This window comes from Ovis canadensis, chromosome 12 (genome assembly GCF_042477335.2).
Source record: "Ovis canadensis isolate MfBH-ARS-UI-01 breed Bighorn chromosome 12, ARS-UI_OviCan_v2, whole genome shotgun sequence".
NCBI classification, from domain to species: Eukaryota; Metazoa; Chordata; class Mammalia; order Artiodactyla; family Bovidae; genus Ovis; species Ovis canadensis.
Genome location: NC_091256.1, coordinates 13,171,032 through 13,189,732, shown reverse-complemented (window position 1 = coordinate 13,189,732; position 18,701 = coordinate 13,171,032). Strand labels below are relative to the sequence as shown.

The 18,701-nt window shown below is 49.8% G+C and overlaps 1 protein-coding gene across 4 annotated transcripts in view; it reads left to right on the top strand.

Moving 5' to 3' along the window:
• PIK3C2B (phosphatidylinositol-4-phosphate 3-kinase catalytic subunit type 2 beta) overlaps positions 1–15,192 on the top strand; it is a 67,518-nt gene extending 52,326 nt beyond the window's left edge. For all 4 annotated transcript variants that reach the window (XM_069545208.1, XM_069545207.1, XM_069545211.1 and 1 more), the window contains 10 exons: positions 3,366–3,535; positions 4,003–4,159; positions 4,464–4,573; positions 5,450–5,651; positions 6,076–6,200; positions 7,110–7,227; positions 8,510–8,591; positions 10,608–10,714; positions 12,315–12,443; positions 13,229–15,192. In XM_069545208.1, coding sequence (XP_069401309.1) covers positions 3,366–3,535; positions 4,003–4,159; positions 4,464–4,573; positions 5,450–5,651; positions 6,076–6,200; positions 7,110–7,227; positions 8,510–8,591; positions 10,608–10,714; positions 12,315–12,443; positions 13,229–13,417 — 1,389 coding nt within the window. In that variant the 3' untranslated portion in view covers positions 13,418–15,192. The remainder of the gene's footprint in view (positions 1–3,365; positions 3,536–4,002; positions 4,160–4,463; positions 4,574–5,449; positions 5,652–6,075; positions 6,201–7,109; positions 7,228–8,509; positions 8,592–10,607; positions 10,715–12,314; positions 12,444–13,228) is intronic.
• The last annotated feature ends 3,509 nt before the right edge of the window (positions 15,193–18,701 follow it).

Sequence of the window (18,701 nt, the reverse complement as noted above, 5' to 3'; positions counted from 1 at the left end):
TCGTTCAGCTTTTCGCTGTGCTGGGCCTCCACCGCTGTGCGTGGCTCCTCTTTGCAGGGGCTTCTCTGGCTGCAGAGCCGGGCTCTAGGGCACGTGGTCTCAAGCAGCTGTAACAGGCGGGCTCTGGAGCACAGCAGGCTCAGGAGTTGCGGCACTTGGGCTTAGTTGCCCTGCGGCATGTGGGATCTTCCCAGATGAGGCATCGGATCTGTGTCCCCTGCATTGACAGGTGGATTCTTAACCTTAACCATTGGACCACCAGGGAGGTCTGAGGCATAAGTCTTCCTGATGCCTCCACTCTGCTTCACCGAGCCCTGATGATTCTGTTCCCCAGGGGCCTCTTGACTCTGTCTTATTTCTTCTCATGACTTCTTTCAGCCGGTTTCTGTCTGCCCCCTGAACCGCTGGAATGCCTCTCCTCTTCCCATTCATTCTCTGCTTGATTTCTGAGGCTTTCAAAATAAAGTGCAAACTGCTAATATCACTCCTTTGCTCTCTGTTCTTCAAGGACTCCTTGTGTCCTAAGAGATGAGCTTATCGTCCACGACACTGCTGCAAAGCCTCCTGTAACCCAGCCCCGCCGACCCCTGTGGTCTCCTCCTCTGCGCCTCCCCGCCCACAACACTGCTGCAAAGCCCTTTGTAACCCAGCCCCACCAACCCCTGTGGTCTCCTCCTCTGCGCCTCCCTGTCCACGACACTGCTGCAAAGCCTTCTGTAACCCAGTCCCGCCGACCCCTGTGGTCTCCACTGCGCCTCCCCGTCCACAACACTGCTGCAAAGCCTCCTGTAACCCAGCCCCGCCAACCCCTGTGGTCTCCACTGCGCCTCCCCGTCCACGACACTGCTGCAAAGCCTTCTGTAACCCAGCCCCACTGACCCCTGTGGTCTCCACTGCGCCTCCCCGTCCACGACACTGCTGCAAAGCCCTTTGTAACCCAGCCCTGCCAACCCCTGTGGTCTCCTCCTCTGTGCCTCCCCGCCCAGGACACTGCTGCAAAGCCTTCTGTAACCCAGCCCCGCTGACCCCTGTTGTCTCCACTGCGCCTCCCCGTCCACGACACTGCTGCAAAGCCTTCTGTAACCCAGCCCCTCTGACCCCCTGTGGTCTCCTCCACTGTGCCTCCCCGTCCACGACATTGCTGCAAAGCCTCCTGTAACCCAGCCCCTCTGACCCCTGTGGTCTCCTCCACTGTGCCTCCCCGTCCACAACATTGCTGCAAAGCCTCCTGTAACCCAGCCCCTCTGACCCCTGTGGCCTCCTCCACTGTGCCTCCCCGTCCATGACACTGCTGCAAAGCCCCCTGTAACCCAGCCCCTCTGACCCCTGTGGTCTCCTCCACTGTGCCTCCCTGTCTTACGGTCACTTAGTTATAGCTTAGGGAGCCACTTCCATTTCCTAGATTCCTTTAGACAGTAGTGCTCCCTTTGCCAGGAAAGCCCTTTCTTCCTTTCCCCATCCCTCCAAACCCACCTCCTCTATGTGGTGAATGTTAAGGTCCTTTACCCTTGGAAAGAAGTAATATTGTTTCCACCCTCCCTTGACTCCATATACTGTTTATACTAACATGTATTTTTCAGGTATTAAATAGCCACCATAGACAGGCATTGTACTTGGTGTTGGAATTGTGATTACTCCTTGCCAATGTAATAAAGAGTCATAGTAAATGTTATAGAAGTTTGTACAAGAATACACACAGAAATTCACTCAGCATCTCAGCGTTTAATATCAGTCTTTCAGAGGTAACTGTCAGCTCCTCTAGCCTTCCTACTAGGATGATGCAGGTAGTTTCTTACGGCGCCTTCCAGGAGGGAAAAGCTAGAGATGCTTGTCCCTTGGCCAGCTACTCAGCAAACAGAGTACCCCCATCCTACACGTGAAACCCCTTAAATCAGGAGCGCTCTCTTTAGACGCTGAGACTTCCTGCCAGTAAGCAGCTAACACCCTGTGTAATCAGGTGAGGAGACTTTAGTCATTTACTCTGTGATATAGTATAGGCATACAGCTGCTTCGTAAGTCGAAACAGGATACATTTCAGGTAGCAAGAATACCTGTGACAGGAAGACAGGTAGGTAGAGATGGTCAAGACTGAGAGTTGATGGGTTATTGAGCGGTGTCTTCTCAGTTACGTATTTCCCTATCATAGAAGTCATCTTTTTTTTTCAGGATGTACATTCTGTAAGTTCTTCACGAACTTTCTATTCTTAACTTCCTGGGGATTAGTCATCTGGTTTAGTTTAACAAGTAGCTGGGAGATTTCTGTATTTTGAAATAGTCCTGTGGAGCAGCCGAGAGGCTGCTGGGAGGTAGGATCCCTGGACCCTGGGAAAGGGAGAGCACTGAACTCTGAATGAGTGTTGGTGCCTGTAGGGGATCAGCAGGGAGGAGTCAGTGCCGGCTGGGAGGGTCTGGGCACTCAGGAAGGTCCCTGAAGCCTGGGTAGAAATTTGCAGAGGGAGGTGGCGAGGGCATGTTCTATAGCTGGGAAACTTTCTCTCATGCCCAGTTTCCTGCTTGGCTCTGACAACTGTAGCCTCTGCTCAGGTCTTTCTTGAGGTCTTCGGAATTCTCTGAACCTCCCAAAGAGGATTTGGAGGATGAAAGGTGTCCATTCACGATTTCCATACATTTTTACTGGAAAGCCAGATAAGGGGGCAGATATTAACCAGATAAAATAAGGTAGATCTAACCCCTTACTCTCCCCCTCCTGCTTTAAACTCAGAAATAGCTCTGACACATTTTACCAACTAAAGATGTCTGATTTTCAAGTGTAAAACACCCTCTAGAAGGGTTCAAACTCCCTCAGCTCTTCCTTGGAGTGACGTGAATTTAAGTAGATTAGCATTATTGGTTACCGAGAACACCAGAAATGGGAGCTTTATTGGGGATGGGGATGCAGACAAAAGAATTCTGAGCAGGGTCAGGAGGGGACCTTTGAGTCCGCTGCCTCGGTGCTATGCTTGAGTTAAGGTCACCACAACGAGGTGGGAAAGCTGTAAACATCAAGCCTGCCTGATTCTGGGCTGGTCAAGCCTGGGCTCCTGAATCAGTCCATTGTCCTCCCAACCAGTTTCCCGAGGAGAAAGAAAGGTGCAGGAAGTGGCGTGTATCACAGATAACAGATATATTGCGGATAGTGGATATACGCGTATAAGCCTCCCGTCTCCTTTTTGCCCCGTAAGATACAGGACAAGCTTCCGTGTGCCTCAGGGTGTATGGCAGTGTGTGATGGAGGCTGAGCAGGCAGATGTGAGAGCCCCTGGGCTCCTGGGAGAGGGTCAGGGCGGGCTTGGGTCAGCCTGGTTTTGCCCTGGGGTCCCTGTGCACCGGCTTTACGTCCTGCCGTCTGCGTGCCCTCCTGTCAGGCTGTAGAAAACTTCATCTACTCCTGTGCCGGCTGCTGTGTGGCCACCTACGTCCTGGGCATCTGTGACCGACACAACGACAACATCATGCTGAAGACGACCGGCCACATGTTCCACATAGATTTCGGCCGCTTCCTGGGCCATGCCCAGATGTTCGGCAACATCAAGCGGTAAGCAGCCCCCTGAAGCCAGCATGTGCGTGTGGGCCTGGGAGGTCAGCGGAAATGGTTCAGAGCTGGAACGCAAGCCCACGATGGGAGAAGGCCCCCACACCGCAGAGTGTGGCCCCTGGGTTGAGCAGCTCTGGGGAAGAGAGCACTGAGGCCTTGCAGAAGACGGCAGGGACCAGCCCTCCCCACTGCCTGCTGAGGGCTGAGCAAGGGGAAACGAGCCCAGACCACAGCCAAAAGAAGTACCAGATACCCGGAAGAACATCACTAGCTCACAGGCAAGGGACCAGTGGACGACGTGTCTGGGCATCTTCTAAGGTTAAAGTGGGAAAAGAAACAGTGTTGGAGGAGCCCGTGGACCCAGTGTCACGCAGGTTTCGAGGGATGAGGGGAAGCTCCCCCGACAACCCACATGGTGAGCCTCCCCTTGGTGCTGACCTTCTGCCTGTGTGTTCCCCTTGGCTCAGGGACCGCGCCCCCTTTGTCTTCACCTCGGACATGGCGTATGTCATCAACGGGGGTGACAAGCCTTCCAGCCGCTTCCATGATTTTGTTGACCTTTGCTGCCAAGCCTACAACCTCATTCGCAAGCACACCCACCTCTTCCTCAACCTTCTGGGCCTGGTGAGGAGCTCCATCCCTTTCTGAAACCCTCCTTCTTATCATCTGATACCATCTTTAAGACTCTCCGTCTTGCTTCCGGAGATCTGCTTCTCTGAGTCCGAGATAAAGGCAGGGCCCAGACCACCTGGGGACAGTGGTGTCTGCTGGTGTCTGACTTCCTGCTCCAGACCCCCCAGCTCCTGTGGCCTGCCAGCCGCTGCCCACCGCATCTCCCTACCACCCTCTAGAAGGGTTAGGGAGCAAAGCTGTAGAAAATCTTGAACTCCTGGTCCTTACAGACACCCTCTCCTCTTTGCTCTTCTAGATGTTGTCCTGTGGGATCCCTGAACTCTCAGACCTGGAAGACCTCAAGTACGTGTACGATGCCCTGAGGCCTCAGGACACGGAGGCCAATGCCACTACCTACTTCACCAGGTGAGACGCTGCCTACGAAACAGTGCTGCCCGTTCTGGTAGGTAATTTCCAGGCCGCTCGATGGGGAGGAGCTGGGCTAGGGAGACGGGAGAGGCTTTGCTCTGGTGGCAGAGCTTAGAGTTGACAGCATGGGTCAGTTGTCTGACTTGGGTAAATCATTTTACTTCTCTTGGGCTCAGTCTCCCACCTGTACTTGGGTGCTGACCTTTACACAGAGGTATTGCGATCCCCTGCTTGCTTTCTCACCAGGTCGCGGTCAAGGACGTTGTCTGTGGGGCCATGTACAATAGGGATTTTGTAATAGTTTTTAGCTCTCTCGATTGGGACCTTCCCCCTTGTCAGAACATGGAATTTCATGGTTCCATTTTCCCACATTCGATGTTTTTAGACACATTATGTATGGAAGCAGGAAAGTGCCTATGTACTAATGTCTACGGTTTTATCCATTTTATTATGTACCCTTTTGGGAAGTTAGCGAGTTGAACTTTCTCTGGGGCTGACCTTTCCTTAGGAACTAAAATCTCTGTGTTGGGTTTTGTTTGGTGAGGATCTGTTGTCCCGAAGCTTGAAACTCAGTTTGACAACAGTATTTAGACTTTTACGTGGTGACCCCACGGTGGCATCCCACAGTCCCTTCCTACTTTGGCCCAGGCAGGCAGTGAGGGGAGACGAGACCCCCAAGGTCCACAGGAATAAACTGTGTTCAGATGACCGTGCGCAGTCATGTCCTTATAAGGCTAGCACACAGGGGACATGATCTGATCTGAGCTGCGTGTTAGCCTCCGGTGTCGGGCGATATTCCTCGAGACGCAGCTCTGCCCAGGCAGCGGGGACTTGGGTCTGTGGTTGTAACCTTTTCTTCCCATCCTTCTGCAGGTTGATAGAGTCCAGCCTTGGCAGTGTAGCCACAAAGCTCAATTTTTTTATTCATAACCTGGCTCAGATGAAGTTTTTAGGCTCAGATGATCGGCTGACCCTCTCCTTTGCTCCACGAACACACACTCTCAAGAGCTCAGGCCGCATAAGCGGTGTGTTTCTCTGTCGCCACGAGAAGGTCTTCCACCCCAACAAGGGCTATGTAAGTGTCTGCTCCAGTCTGGCTCTCTCCTGCTCCCCGCCACCTAGTTTGTTGTGGCTCTGTTTTTTTCCTTCCACACTGTGGGTGCTGGAGCTGGCTGAGCACCCTGTGCTGGGGGCAGTTGCAGACCCTTTCCCCTCCCCTGCCCGAGTGGCCTGCCTACTGTCGGGGAGATGAGTTGGATGGCTGTTCCCTCTGAGCTGAGGGTCTTGTGAACTAAGGATTCTTGTGAATCTTTGCTTTCATTTTCCTGCATATGTGTATTATCTTCGTCTCCATTAGAGACATTTTTATCTTCCTCCTTGTGGAACGCATAACTCTTCCAACACACACACACACACACACACACACATCCCCTCTGTCCCCTCACCTGCCCTCTTCGTTGGTTTGGCAGGGTGTGTTCACTAAGATTTGGGCTTTGCAGATTTACGTGGTGAAGGTGATGCGAGAGAATGCTCACGAGGCCACTTACATCCAGAGGACGTTTGAGGAGTTCCAGGAGTTACACAATAAGCTGCGGCTGCTCTTCCCTTCTTCCCTCTTGCCCAGGTAACTGCTCCGCCTGCTCTCTGCACTGAGGGGTAGCGGGAAGGGCAGCTGGGGGCTGGACAGCACGGTCCTTGGGAGTTAAGACCTGCGTCCTTGGTTTTCTTAACTGGCAGTGTGCGATGACAAGCGCTCCCCCTGCTGGCCGTGCGCTTCTGAGGCTCTCAAGTGGTCTTCCTCCAGCCTCAGAAACAAGCCTGGGTGCACCTGCTAGGGCGGCAAACTGGGCCTAAAGGCAGGGGATTGACGGCGTCTAAAGATGTTTTGAAGTGTCTAATCTTCTAAAAAGTATTTTTGAAATATGTAAAGAAAATGTGATGTATATACAAAATGGAATATTACTATACTACATGATTCCACTTATGTGAAGTACTTAGAGTAGTCACATTCATAGAAACAGCCAGTAGAATGGTGGTTGCCAGGGGGAGGGAGCAAACAGGGAGCTGCTTAATGGGCACAGAGCTTCAGTTTCGCAAGAGGAAAAGGCTGGAGAGGGATGGTGATCATGGTGTCACCACAGTGTGAGGGCGTTTAGTTCTGAACTGTACACTTACAAATGGGTAAGACAGTAGATTTTATGTTAGATGTGTTCTACAGCAATTTTAAGGAGCCGTTTTTCAAATAGAGTTTGAACCATGATCAGCTCCAGAGCTGCCTGAGCGCTTCTGGACAGCTGCAGTGCTCTGCTCAGCACTTTGGGTTTCTCTGCCGGGGTCCGTGGAATTGTCCAGTGGGAGATGCTGCGCGTGCGTCCTCGGCCCAGACCTGCGGAGCCGGGCGAGGCGTGGAGTCGGGGAGAGGTCCCTGGGGAGGGAGGCCGGAGAAATGCGGATCAGGTGGCTGAAAATGAAAGTGGAATGGCACTAAAGGCTATTGCTTCCTTTTCTTCACCGTCTTCCCACCGGCCGCCAGCTTCCCCAGTCGCTTCGTGATTGGCCGCTCGCGTGGAGAGGCGGGGGCCGAGCGGCGCCGGGAGGAGCTGAACGGCTACATCTGGCACTTGGTCCACGCGGCCCCGGAGGTGGCCGAGGTGGGTGGCCCTCTGTCCCTGGCCGGCCTGGCGCCGCTGAGAGGTGGGGAGTGTGGACGGAGGCGGGTGGCCATCGCAGAAGGCGCTTGGGTTTCCTGGGTCTGTCCGGGGAGAGGGGAGGGCAGTGGGTCGTGGCACCCCAGCCCCATTGAGCTGCGCGCAGAAACGTGAAACCCAGACACGCAGCCGGGCACACGGAGACACAGATCTGTGTCAGCTGCCGCCACACAGTGCTTGTGCTAAGCAGGAGCCTGAGGAGATGGAAGGTTTCTGAACAGGCTGAGTATGTGCACCACCTGGATTTTTCTTTTAAACAAGTGGTGTTACAATTTGGTATTATAATGGTCATAAAGACAGAGAGTCATCAGGAGTCTCATCACCCTAAAAAACCGTCTAACCCCATTTCCATGTTTCCTTCCTATCTGGCCATATATAAATGTGACTTTTATAGTTTTATAGTGTTTTTTTAATTTTTACTGAAGTGTTTATAGTTAGCATAACTTTAAATATCTATGCTAAGTTAATATACTGACTTGCAATACCATCTCTTTAACCATTCGCCTCTTGAAAGATATTTAGATAATGCCCCTCCCCACCTTTTCACTATTAATGCTAGAGTGGGTATTGTCACACATTTTAGTTTTTGGTTTTGTTTCCCTAATGGCTTAGGAAACATTCTCAAAAGTACGATTTATAGCCCTTATCCAAGGCTGGCTTAAGCTAGGGATCGAGCCTGGGACCAGGCAGTGAAAGCTCGGAGTCCTAGCCACTTGCCTGCCAGGGAATGCCAAGAACAGGCTGCTTTTGAGTTGATGTGACTACTTTTATTTGCTTTCTTTTTTCAAAACTTTTTTATACGGGAACTTTCAAACATACAGAAAAATAGAGACACGGTATGATGAATACCTATATATTCATCACCTAAACAGGCATTATTTTTTGCCATGTTTGCTTCATCTGTTTTTTCTGAAATATTTTAAAGTAAGTCAAAGCCATCATGACATTCTACCCCTAACTACTGTGCATCTCTAAAAATCAAGGACATAATTTTACATAACTGGACTGTTGTTACACCACCCAACTCTTAGCCCATATTTAGAATTTTCCTGTCGTCTCCAAAATTCTTTAAACAGTTGGTGTTTTTGAGCCATGACCCAAATAAGAACTGCATATTACATTTGGTTATCACATTTTGTAAGTCTCTTTTAATGTTGAGGAGTTCCTTTTTTCACTGGGCCGTTGTCTTACTGAGGAATGACCCTGTTTTCTGATTCTATTCCAGTGTGATCTGGTGTATACCTTCTTCCACCCCCTGCCCAGGGATGAGAAGACTGCAGGCAGCAGCCTGGCTCCCAAGTCCTCAGGTATGGGGCCGTCTCTGTGACGTTTCTGCCAGCTTCCCTGTTGTGGTTCAGTCACTCAGTCGTGTCCGACTCTGTGACCCCATGGACTGCAGCATGCCAGGCCTCTGTCCTTCACCATCTCCCAGAGTTTGCTCAAACTCATGTCCATTGAGTCGATGACACCATCCAACCATCTCATCCTCTGTCTTCCCCTTCTCCTCCTGCCTTCAATCTTTCTCAGAATCAGGGTCTTTTTTTAATGAGTCAGTTCTTTGCATCAGGTGGTCAAAGTATTGGAGCTTCAGCACCAGTCCTTCTGTTACCGAATTCGCAAGCCTGTGTGCCCGATGCACAGGAGGCCTATCAGTATGAAACATTAGAGCCTGGAACAGAGAAAAGTTTTATTACAGATTCATACAAGGAGATGGGTGGCTCATGCCTTAAGGACCCCAATGTTACTGAAAGCTTTCAGCAAGGCTTTCTAAAAGCAAAAGGTGAAGGATGAGTGTGGTTAGTTCTTGCAGACTTCTCAGTGTCAGAGTCTTGTTCTTGAAGTTAGGTCAGTGGTCAGGTAACAATGTTCCTGTGAATCTCTGCTGGACAAATGTTATTCTCTGTCCTGATAAGAAAGGGCAAAGTCCCAAGGCACAACTTTAACCCTCCAAGGTCCCAGTCCTGGCTAAGGGGAGGCATATCTCAGCTGGCAGCTCCTCAGGGCCAGGTTCCCATGTCTTGCCCAGCTGTCATCCCTGACAGAGCCTGGCATCTAACCCACTGGTCCTCAGTCTCCTCAGGTTGCCCAAACGGGGAGACCAGGTCCCCCAGACTGTGACCAGGCAGATGGCCACTGCTAGAGGGTCACAGAGACAGGGATGGGGGAGAGGGGCACCGCTCCTCAGGGCCAGGGCTAGTGGAGGGCCTGAGTGAGGGCTGCCAGGAGTCATGCGCAGTCTATTCCCTGGGCCCCCCAGCTCACCACTGGCCCGAGGCTGGGTAAGCTGGAGGGCCTCCAGGAGAAGGCCTGGATCTGCCTCCTACTCACTTCCACCTGATGACCACCATACCTCTGGCCCTTGACTCAGCCACTTCCCCAGTGCTCCCTCGCTGACAGTTACCAGTGTATTCTTCCTCCCTCTTCTAACCCTAACCCTCCCTCTTCTTAATATCTTCCGCTTCTGTTAGGTCCATGCTGTTTCTGTCCTTTATTGTGCTCATCTTTACATGAAATATTCCCTTGGTATTTAATTTTCTTGATGAGATCTCTAGTCTTTCCCATTCTGATTCTGTTGTTTTCTTTCTATTTCTCTGCTTTGTTTACTGAAGAAGGCTTTCTTATCTCTCCTTGCTCTTCTTTGGAACTCTGCATTCAGTTGTATCCATTCCTTTTCTCCTTTGCCTTTCTCTTCTCTTCTTTTCTCAGCTATTTTGTAAGACCTCCTTTGACAACCATTTTGCTTTTTGGACTTCTTTTTCTTGGGGGTTGTTTTGATCACCGCTTCCTGTACAATCTTACGAACCTCTGTCCATAGTTCTTAGGGCACTCTGTCTATTAGATCTAGTCCCTTGAATCTATCTGTCACTTCTACTGTATAATTATAAGGGATTTGATTTAGGTCATACCTGAATGGCCTAGTGGTTTTCCCTACTTTCTTCAATTTAAGAACCAATTTAACTTCTCTGAACCTTCCGAAAGGTAATTTTTCCTGCCCCCATTTCTTCCCAGGTCTCTCTCCTTGACTCATCTCTGTTCCTTGGCTTACTGGCTAAAGAATCTGTGGGGTCCACAGCTCCTTGAGCAGATTTATCATGGATCTACTTACAGACTGAAATTGGATAGACTCACTCCAATCCAAGTCATGCTGGCAGACAGCAACCTAAGTCATGCTCGCAGATGCCATGTGGCCGATCCCTGATGGGATATCAGGAATCTGACATGGAGATAGGGCAGGGGGTCAGAAGAAAACAGAGACATCTACCTGGCACCCGATGGGGCAGGGCTGGCCCCCTGACCTTTCTCTCTGTCCTTTGCCCCTACAGAAGGCACATGGGCCCGGCCGGTCGGGAAGGTTGGCGGAGAGGTGAAACTGTCCATCTCCTACAAAAACAATAAACTCTTCATCATGGTGATGCACATCCGGGGCTTGGTAAGTGCCTGCTGCTGCTGCTGCTGCTGCTGCTGCTAAGTCGCTCAGTCGTGTCCGACTCTGTGCGACCCCACGGACGGCAGCCCACCAGGCTCCTCCGTCCCTGGGATTCTCCAGGCATACACAGTCCTTATTGGGATCTTTATCTTCTGGCACTTTTCTGACTGATGAGACCTGTTTTGTACCCCCCTCTCATGAGAGTAATCACAAAAGTTTCTAGATGAGTCCCCAGTGAGCCTGCTCCCATGCTAGGCCTATGGTATGACCAAGCAACGCTGGACACAGCTTCTTACTACCTGTGGCCTTTGGCAAGTAGCCCAGTTACTCTTAGCCTCATTAAAATGAGATAATGTTAGTGTCTGCCACATAGGATTATTATAGGGGTTAAATGAGATAATGCATGTAGAGTACTTAACATAGTGCCTGGTATTATTATTATTATGGTGATTATTATGAGAGAGACCCAGGGGGCCTATTTCCTGGTTATAGAGGTAAGGCAGCCATATGACATCCTTCAAGCATAATCAAGGGAGTGTATAATTACTAAATTTTTGATGTGTTTCTGAGAACCTTATGAGTGGAAGGGGAAGGGAACTCATAGAATACCTACGGAGTCCTGGACTTTTGCAGGTTGCGGCACTGCTGTGTGGCAGGAGGTCCATGAGGTCTGGAATCAGAGGTGATAGGGGTTCACTCTCACAGCATCACTCATTCATTTTAGTCAACAAATCTTCATCAGTCCCTTACTGCGTGCGGGGCACTGATACGTTAGCTCTGGACAGGAGGACAACAAAATAAAGTCTCTGCCTTCAGCGAGTTCACAATATAGTAGGCAGAGGGAAACAGTTAAGTAAAATACACGGCAAGTCAGATAGTGGTAAGCACTTTGGTAAGAAATGAAGCAGACAAGGAATACCGGGGTAGCAGGAGGGCATCAGCAGTTTCTCAGAGCGGCCTCAGTGATGAGGAGGTGCGGGAGGGCCATGTGTGTCGGGCCCTGCAGGGGGGCCAGTGTGACTGAAAGTACTGGAGCAGGGGGAGAACAGTGGATGCTGAGGTCGGAGAGGGCCGGCCAGGGCGGTGGTCCTGCGCTCAGGAGCATGGCTTTTCCTTGAGTGAGATGGGAGCCACTGGAGGGTTTGAGCAGAGGCATGCCAAGATCTGACTGAAGTTTTAAAAGCATCAGCCTGCATGAGTCACTAATTGGCTGACTTTGAACAAGCAACTTCATCTCTCAGACTCATTTCTCTGCTTATCTCTCACTAGGGATTTCCTGGGTCAAATGACAAAGTAGGCAGACATTGGGTGAAGATATTTGGGGATATTATGGTTCATTCGGAACAGACCAAGTTCTGGTGTGCCCTGAGCATTCATATACAGAGTATAGACTGGTGTCATGGGTGATCTGATGTTTTAGGATGACATCTAATGTTACCGTGGTAGGTATTTCTGGCAGAATGCAGTAGGCTGGCTGGGAAACATAAGTGATTGTGCATTGCAAGAAGCTGGGTGTGGGAGAAGAGAGACTGGATCAGGGAGTGGTCACAGGAATAGTGATACAGGGGCAGATAGACGGTTTGGTTTCTCATTCCCTTTGTAGCAACTGCTCCAGGATGGGAATGATCCCGACCCCTATGTCAAGATTTACCTCCTTCCTGACCCTCAGAAAACCACTAAGAAGAAAACCAAAGTGGCCCGGAAAACCTGCAACCCCACCTACAATGAGATGGTATGTGGGGAAGGTGATGGGCGGGGCTGGAGTTGGTAAACAAACTGTGCCTGGTTTTGTAAATAAAGCCGTGTAGGGCCATGGCCATTCCTGTTCGTTTAAGTCTTGCCTCTGGCTGCTTTCACGTTGTTCCAGTGGGGTGAGTATCTGTGACACAGACCAAACTGTATGGCCTACAGAGCCTAGTGTATTCCCTACTTGACCCTTTATGTTAAAATGTTTGCTGATACTTAGGGTAGGGATTCCACAGTTGGGCGTGGTCTGTGGGGAGGAGGAGCCTACTGGCCCTTTGCTGATAATGAACTGTGGCCCCGAAGCTGAGCCTTCATTTGCTGGAACCCTGAGCTGAGAATAGGGTTCTTCGAAGGTCCCCTTGGGTACTGTATGCCTTCTGTATTCCCTTGGACTTTGGTTGGGGAAGTAAAGTGGTCTTACGCTCAGCCAGATCAAACCACCACAAACTACCTTTTTTTTTAACCAGAACATTTTTTCTTTGTTAGGTTCACTTGTTCCCCCCCAGCATTTGTTTGTTTATTTGGCTGTGCCAGTTCTTAGCTGTGGCACACAGGATTTTCGATCTTCATTGAGGCATGTGAGATCTTTTAGTTGTGGCAGTAGAATCTAGTTCCCTGACCAGTGATCAAACCCAGGCCCCCTGCCCTGGGTGCATGGAATCTTAGCCACTGGTCCACCTGGCAAGTCCCTGAACCACAGCAGACAAGCACCTCCCCCTTCCGTGTTCCCTCTCTCACTGCCTCCCTCTCTTCCCAATTTGGCGTCTGCAGCTGGTGTATGATGGAATCCCCAAGGGCGACCTGCGGCAGCGGGAGCTGCAGCTGAGTGTGCTGAGTGAGCAAGGGTTCTGGGAGAATGTGCTCCTTGGGGAGGTGCACATCCGCCTGCGAGAGCTGGACCTGGCCCAGGAGAAGACTGGCTGGTTTGCACTGGGATCTCGAAGTCCTGAGACCTTATGAACACAGCGGAGCCCCGGCCTGGGACCCCAGGCTCATGGCAGAGCCGGGGAGAGGACTCGTCCCTTCCTCTGGTAGGGGCATGGCCCTCGATGGGCCTCCCTGCCGTCCTGGCCTCCAGGGTGGGAGGCAGGGAGAGTAAAGATGCTCTCTGCTGTCCCCTCCTCTGAAGACTGCATTTGAGTTGGTTGTGATGAGCAGCCCTGTGGAGGCTGTGAGGTTGCAGCAAAGTTTTAAGTTTACCTTGTGTCAAGGGAGCAATGCCTGGTTTGAGGTGTGTGAGGTGTGCTGTAGAAGTAGCATTTAGCGGGAGGGTGGGTGGGTATCTTTATTTTTATTTTTAAAAAATGAAATAGTAATGTTGTCCTAACTGGACAGGAAGCCTTATGAGAAGGGACTTACATGTGCCCTAGAAGGCAAAAGAGGAAGACTATTTGGACTTTTTTTGATTAAGGTTCTTATTGGACTTTCCCCTAGGTTTTTGTTTGTTTTTTGTTTCTATCTATAGGAATTATTTGGGGAGGGGCCCAGTGGGCCCTTGGGGAGCACCCTCCCTCCCTGAAGCAGGTCAGGAGGGGCAGGGAGGGCTGGGTGTGCTTGACTGAGGCCTGCATGCTGGGCCTGTCTGATTTTGCCTCCAAAGGAGAGCAATGTGATGCCTGTGTGTGTAAGGAAGGGCCTTCCGGACGGGGTTCTGCAGAGGACCTGTGTTCAGGGACCTGGGCTCGTCTGGGGGGAGTTTTTCCTCTGGTCTGGCCCTATTCTGCTAGGACATGCCTTGAACACTGTCTTCTGCCCCTCTGTCAGCCTTTCTGGGGACCGTGCTGTCCCTGTGAATACGCTGGGGTGATCCCCCACAGGTCTCTCCCTTCAGCTTCCTCCGGTGGGACGGACTGCGGCTGGGTTTGGCCGCGGGCGTCCTGGCCCTGGGGAGGGTTCCGGGCTGCACGCGCCAGCAGGGCCGCGGGTGGGCTGGCCTCATCACCTGCCACTCCCTTCTTGTCACTGCTTCTCCCCCAAACTCCACCTCTGTCATGTTTTCTAATAAGAATTTCTTTCATTCTGTGGGGCCATAAACCTGTTATTCCGGAGCCAAAGGGATGCCCTGACTGAAGAAAAGGGGTGCGGGTGGGGGATCCCATCAAAACTGGGTTTTTTCCTGTGATTTTCTTTGGTTGTGTGGAGGCTGGATTGAGCTGAGCTGGGAGGGAGGGACTGGGTCTCTGAACTCTTATTCCTCTTCATTCCCTACCAAATGGATTTGAAATTCACTCGTGCGCTTTACTCCAAAGGGTTGTCTTCCTTGAAAAAAGAAGGAGCGACTTTGAATTTGATATTAACTTTTTAAATTGGTGGCTGTGTCCAGTGATTTGGGAATGGAGTTAAATGGGGGTACTCTTTGGATTGTCCTCCCCAGCTCCAACAAGGATCAGAAACTTCCCCTTTTGTTAACTCATTCCATAACTGGAGAAAGAAGCGCCATTGATTAAAGCCACAGAGCAGTAAGGAAGTTATAAACTTTTAAAGTAAAAATGCCAAGAATATAGCTGGCTGCTGTGAGCAGGAGTGGGGAGAGTGGGGAGCAGAGGTGGAACTTCTCCAGGTGCATGGACCAGAGATGTGTTACTGGCTTTTTGCCTGTAGCTCATTTGACTTTGACCCTCGATGCCCCTGATTTAAAGAGATCTGTGTACTGTACCCACTTCCCAGATGTCCTTGTATCTCCTACTTTCTCTGGAATTGTATTTTCTAATAAATTGATGTTTAGAAAAACAAAACTATCATTTTCAAGATTTGTTTATGTTTAAATGTTTAGGTTAAAACGTCTGTCATACGAGATGAAGATGATAATGTTAGTAATGGTTCCATAAATGATAACTTTTATATGCATGTGTCAGCTGAATCTTTCCTTACAACAACTTGATCAGGTGAGTAGTATTATCTCCCAGCTTACAGACAAGAGATAATTAAGTAATTTGCCTAAGGGCATAGCCACTCGGCCTTGGCTCTAGAATTTGAACCCAGGTTTGACTCCAAACCTGTGCTACTTTTTCTAGGCAGTGTTTAATACAATCCTTTAAGTTATTAAACACTCAATAGTTTTGTAGTGTTTTAATATACATGTCATTTTTTATTACAGCTGCGCTGGAAAGTAGGCTCATTTGTTAACTGTCAACATTTACTGGGCTCACCAGTCACTGTACCTGGGGGCGTGCCTCCACCGCAAAGAATACAGTCCTTGGAGCTGTGCACTGGGCCCTCTCTGATTTAGTCACTAAGTCGTGTCCGACTTTTGCGACCCCAGAGACTGTAGCCTGCCAGGCTCCTCTATCCATGGGATTTTCCAGGCAAGAGTACTGGAGTGGGTTGCCATTTCCCTCTCTACCAGGTAGCAAAGATTGCAAAGATAAATGAAGATGGTTCTCTGCATTTAAGAAGTTTACTGCCTAGTGATAGTTAACCCAGCCTGTTTCATAAGAGAGGAAACAACCTTTGAGATGCCACACAACGATTATATTGTTAGAGCCGAGCCATCGCCCAGAATTGAACCCACATGAAAGCTGGAGGTGATGTGACCCTTGTTGCAAGCAGTTTACTCAGAAGTTTTCAAAAGTCTCCAGTGTGGAGTCATATTGGGACCTTTAGTAGTAACAGTAGTAAGTGATAACCTACCTTCTGTGTTTCTAAGTGGCTTTGAGATGTCACCGCAGTTCTAGGCAAGTCCCAAAAGACTTTTTAAAAGTTAGAACTCGAGTCTGGCAAGAGTCTTAGTTAAGGAAATTTCTTGGCCAAATGGGGTAGAAATCTGAACCACCCAGAGGGAGTGGGAATGAGGACTGGGAAGTGTGTGGGGAGGGGTGCCCAGGGAGAAGAGAAACAGAAGCCCAGGAGACTGGATTTTCTGAGTTCAAACAGAGGTGGTAAAAATGACGTAAGTGGACTTGTTAGGGTTTGAGGGGGTAAAGGTTAGATTAGACTTGAAAGTTCAACAGTGAGGCAGCATTTTAAGTTGGGAGGTAATTCTGGTGTCTGGGATTTGTCTGATACGTATGTTCACAACACTGATGGCCTTCTCTGGGTCAAGTGGGTACCAAGCACAATGGCTACTAAGATAACAAGGATGTGGATCCTGTCCTCAAGGAACTCAGAGTCCAGCTATGGAGGCAGACATGGAAACGTGGTTAGAATGCTGTGTCCCGGACAAGGTGCAAAAGGTGAGGGATTGGGCAGGCAGAATGGGCGTCACCGGGAGATATTTGAATTGAGTCTTAAAGTCCATCAGAGCTCTGGATTTCATTCCCAGTGTGATGGAGATGCCATTACAAGGTTTTGAGAAAGGGATTATAGCACTGTATGTAGTCAAAAATCATTCTGGTCGCTGTTTGGAGCAAGAATGGAAGCAGTCGTCTAGGAGGGGAGTGGCATTACGATGGGGATGGTGCAAAGTAGTTCAAGTCTGGATATATGTTGAAGGTAGAACTGATAGGGGGCTTCCCTGGTGGCTCAGCAGAAAAGAATCTGCCTGCTGATGCGGGAGATGCGGGTTTGGGTCGGGAAGATCCCCTGGAGAAGGGCTTGGCAACCCACTCCAGTATTCTTGTCTGGAGAATCCAGTGGACAGAGGGGCCTGGCGGGTTACAGTCCATAGGGTCATGAAGACTCAGACATGACTGAAGCGACTTAGCACCTAAGTTTAGGGGCTTGACAACTGGGTGAAAAGGACTGTAGGAGCATTATGGGATGGGGAAGATGGGCTTGGCGGATCTCAAGAGTTTTATTTTGCTCATGGTAAGTCTGAGATGTCCGCACATCCAAGTGGAGAAGTAGGATGATGGAATCTGAAGCCCAAGGGAAGGGTCAGTCTGGAGTTTAGAAGTGGAAGTTGGCATTTAGTCCTGTGGAACTGGATGAGATCACTTAGATTAGAGAGGCTTAAAAACAAACAAAGCAACAGGTGACTGAGCTCTGATGCAGCCAACATTTAGAGGAAGAGGAAGAGTCCCTGGAATTGTGGGGACACGGAGGTAATGATGTCATGGAAGTCTGAAGAAAAGGGCTACTGTAACGAGGGACACAGACTGGGTGGCTTAAACAGCAGAAACTGATCTCAGTTCTGGAGGGCAGAAGTCCAAGATCAAGGTATAGGGCTGGTTCTTTCTGAGAGTTGAGAAAGATAGTCTGGTCCACGCCTTTCCCTCGCATCTGGCGGTTTGCTGGTAATCTTTTGCACCCCTGGGCTTGTAGGTGCCTCACCCTCGTCTCTGCTTTCAGTTTCACACGGTGTTCTCCCTGTATGTGTGCACACACGTCTGTATCCAGATTTCCCCATTACATAAGGACATAGTCATGTTGGATTTGGGCACACCCTCCTGACCTCATCTTAACATACAAGGACGATATTTCTAAATAAGGTCACATCCGTAGGTCCTAGGGGATTAAGACTTCAGCATCCTCTAGGGGTGCACACATCAACCCACAAGTAAGAGAACTGGATTTGGCAAGATGTTCTTGGCGATCTTGATAAAATCTGGGTGGTTTTTTGCTGCACTGGTTTGTTGTGGCCAGTGCTCTTCTCTTGTGGTGCCTGGGCTCACTAGTTGAGATGTGTATGGGCTTCATTACCCCATGGTATATGGGATCTTAATATGTGTCCCCTGCACTGGAAGGAAGATTCTTAACCGCTGGATCACCAGGAATGTCCCAGTAAGAGCTGTTTTAATGAGTGTTTGGGATGAAACCCACATTGCTGTAGCCTGGAGACAGAATATGTGCAGAGAAAGTGGAGGCTGTGAGAGCAGACAGCTCTTGAGAAACTTTTGCTGCAGTGGTGTGGAAACTTGGAGATGCAAGTATCTAGGGAGAAGTTATTTGCTGCTTAAGATAGGCAGTATTAACCCATGTTAATGTGAGTGTTCAACTAGTTTAAGAAAAACAATTACATGTTACAGGAAAGAGGAGATAAAGGAGGCCAGATTTCCTCAAGTGGACGTGAAGGGATAGGATCCAAGAGGCTTCTTCGCTTATAATGGGATCAAAAGCAGAGCGTGTGGGTCCAGATGCAGGTAGATTGGTGGATTTGGTGCTGAAGAAATGAAGTTGTTTATGCCCAGTTGTATCTGTCTTCTCAGTGAAGTATAAGGTGTGTCCATAAGCTGAGAAGAATGTGTATGGGAATGCTGGAAATTTGAATCAACGTTGTGAAACAGTCTCAGCGCAGGCGATGCAAAGCTGCTAAGGAACTATCTAAGGGGACTGCTCTGGCGGCACAGTAGTGCAGACCCTGAAC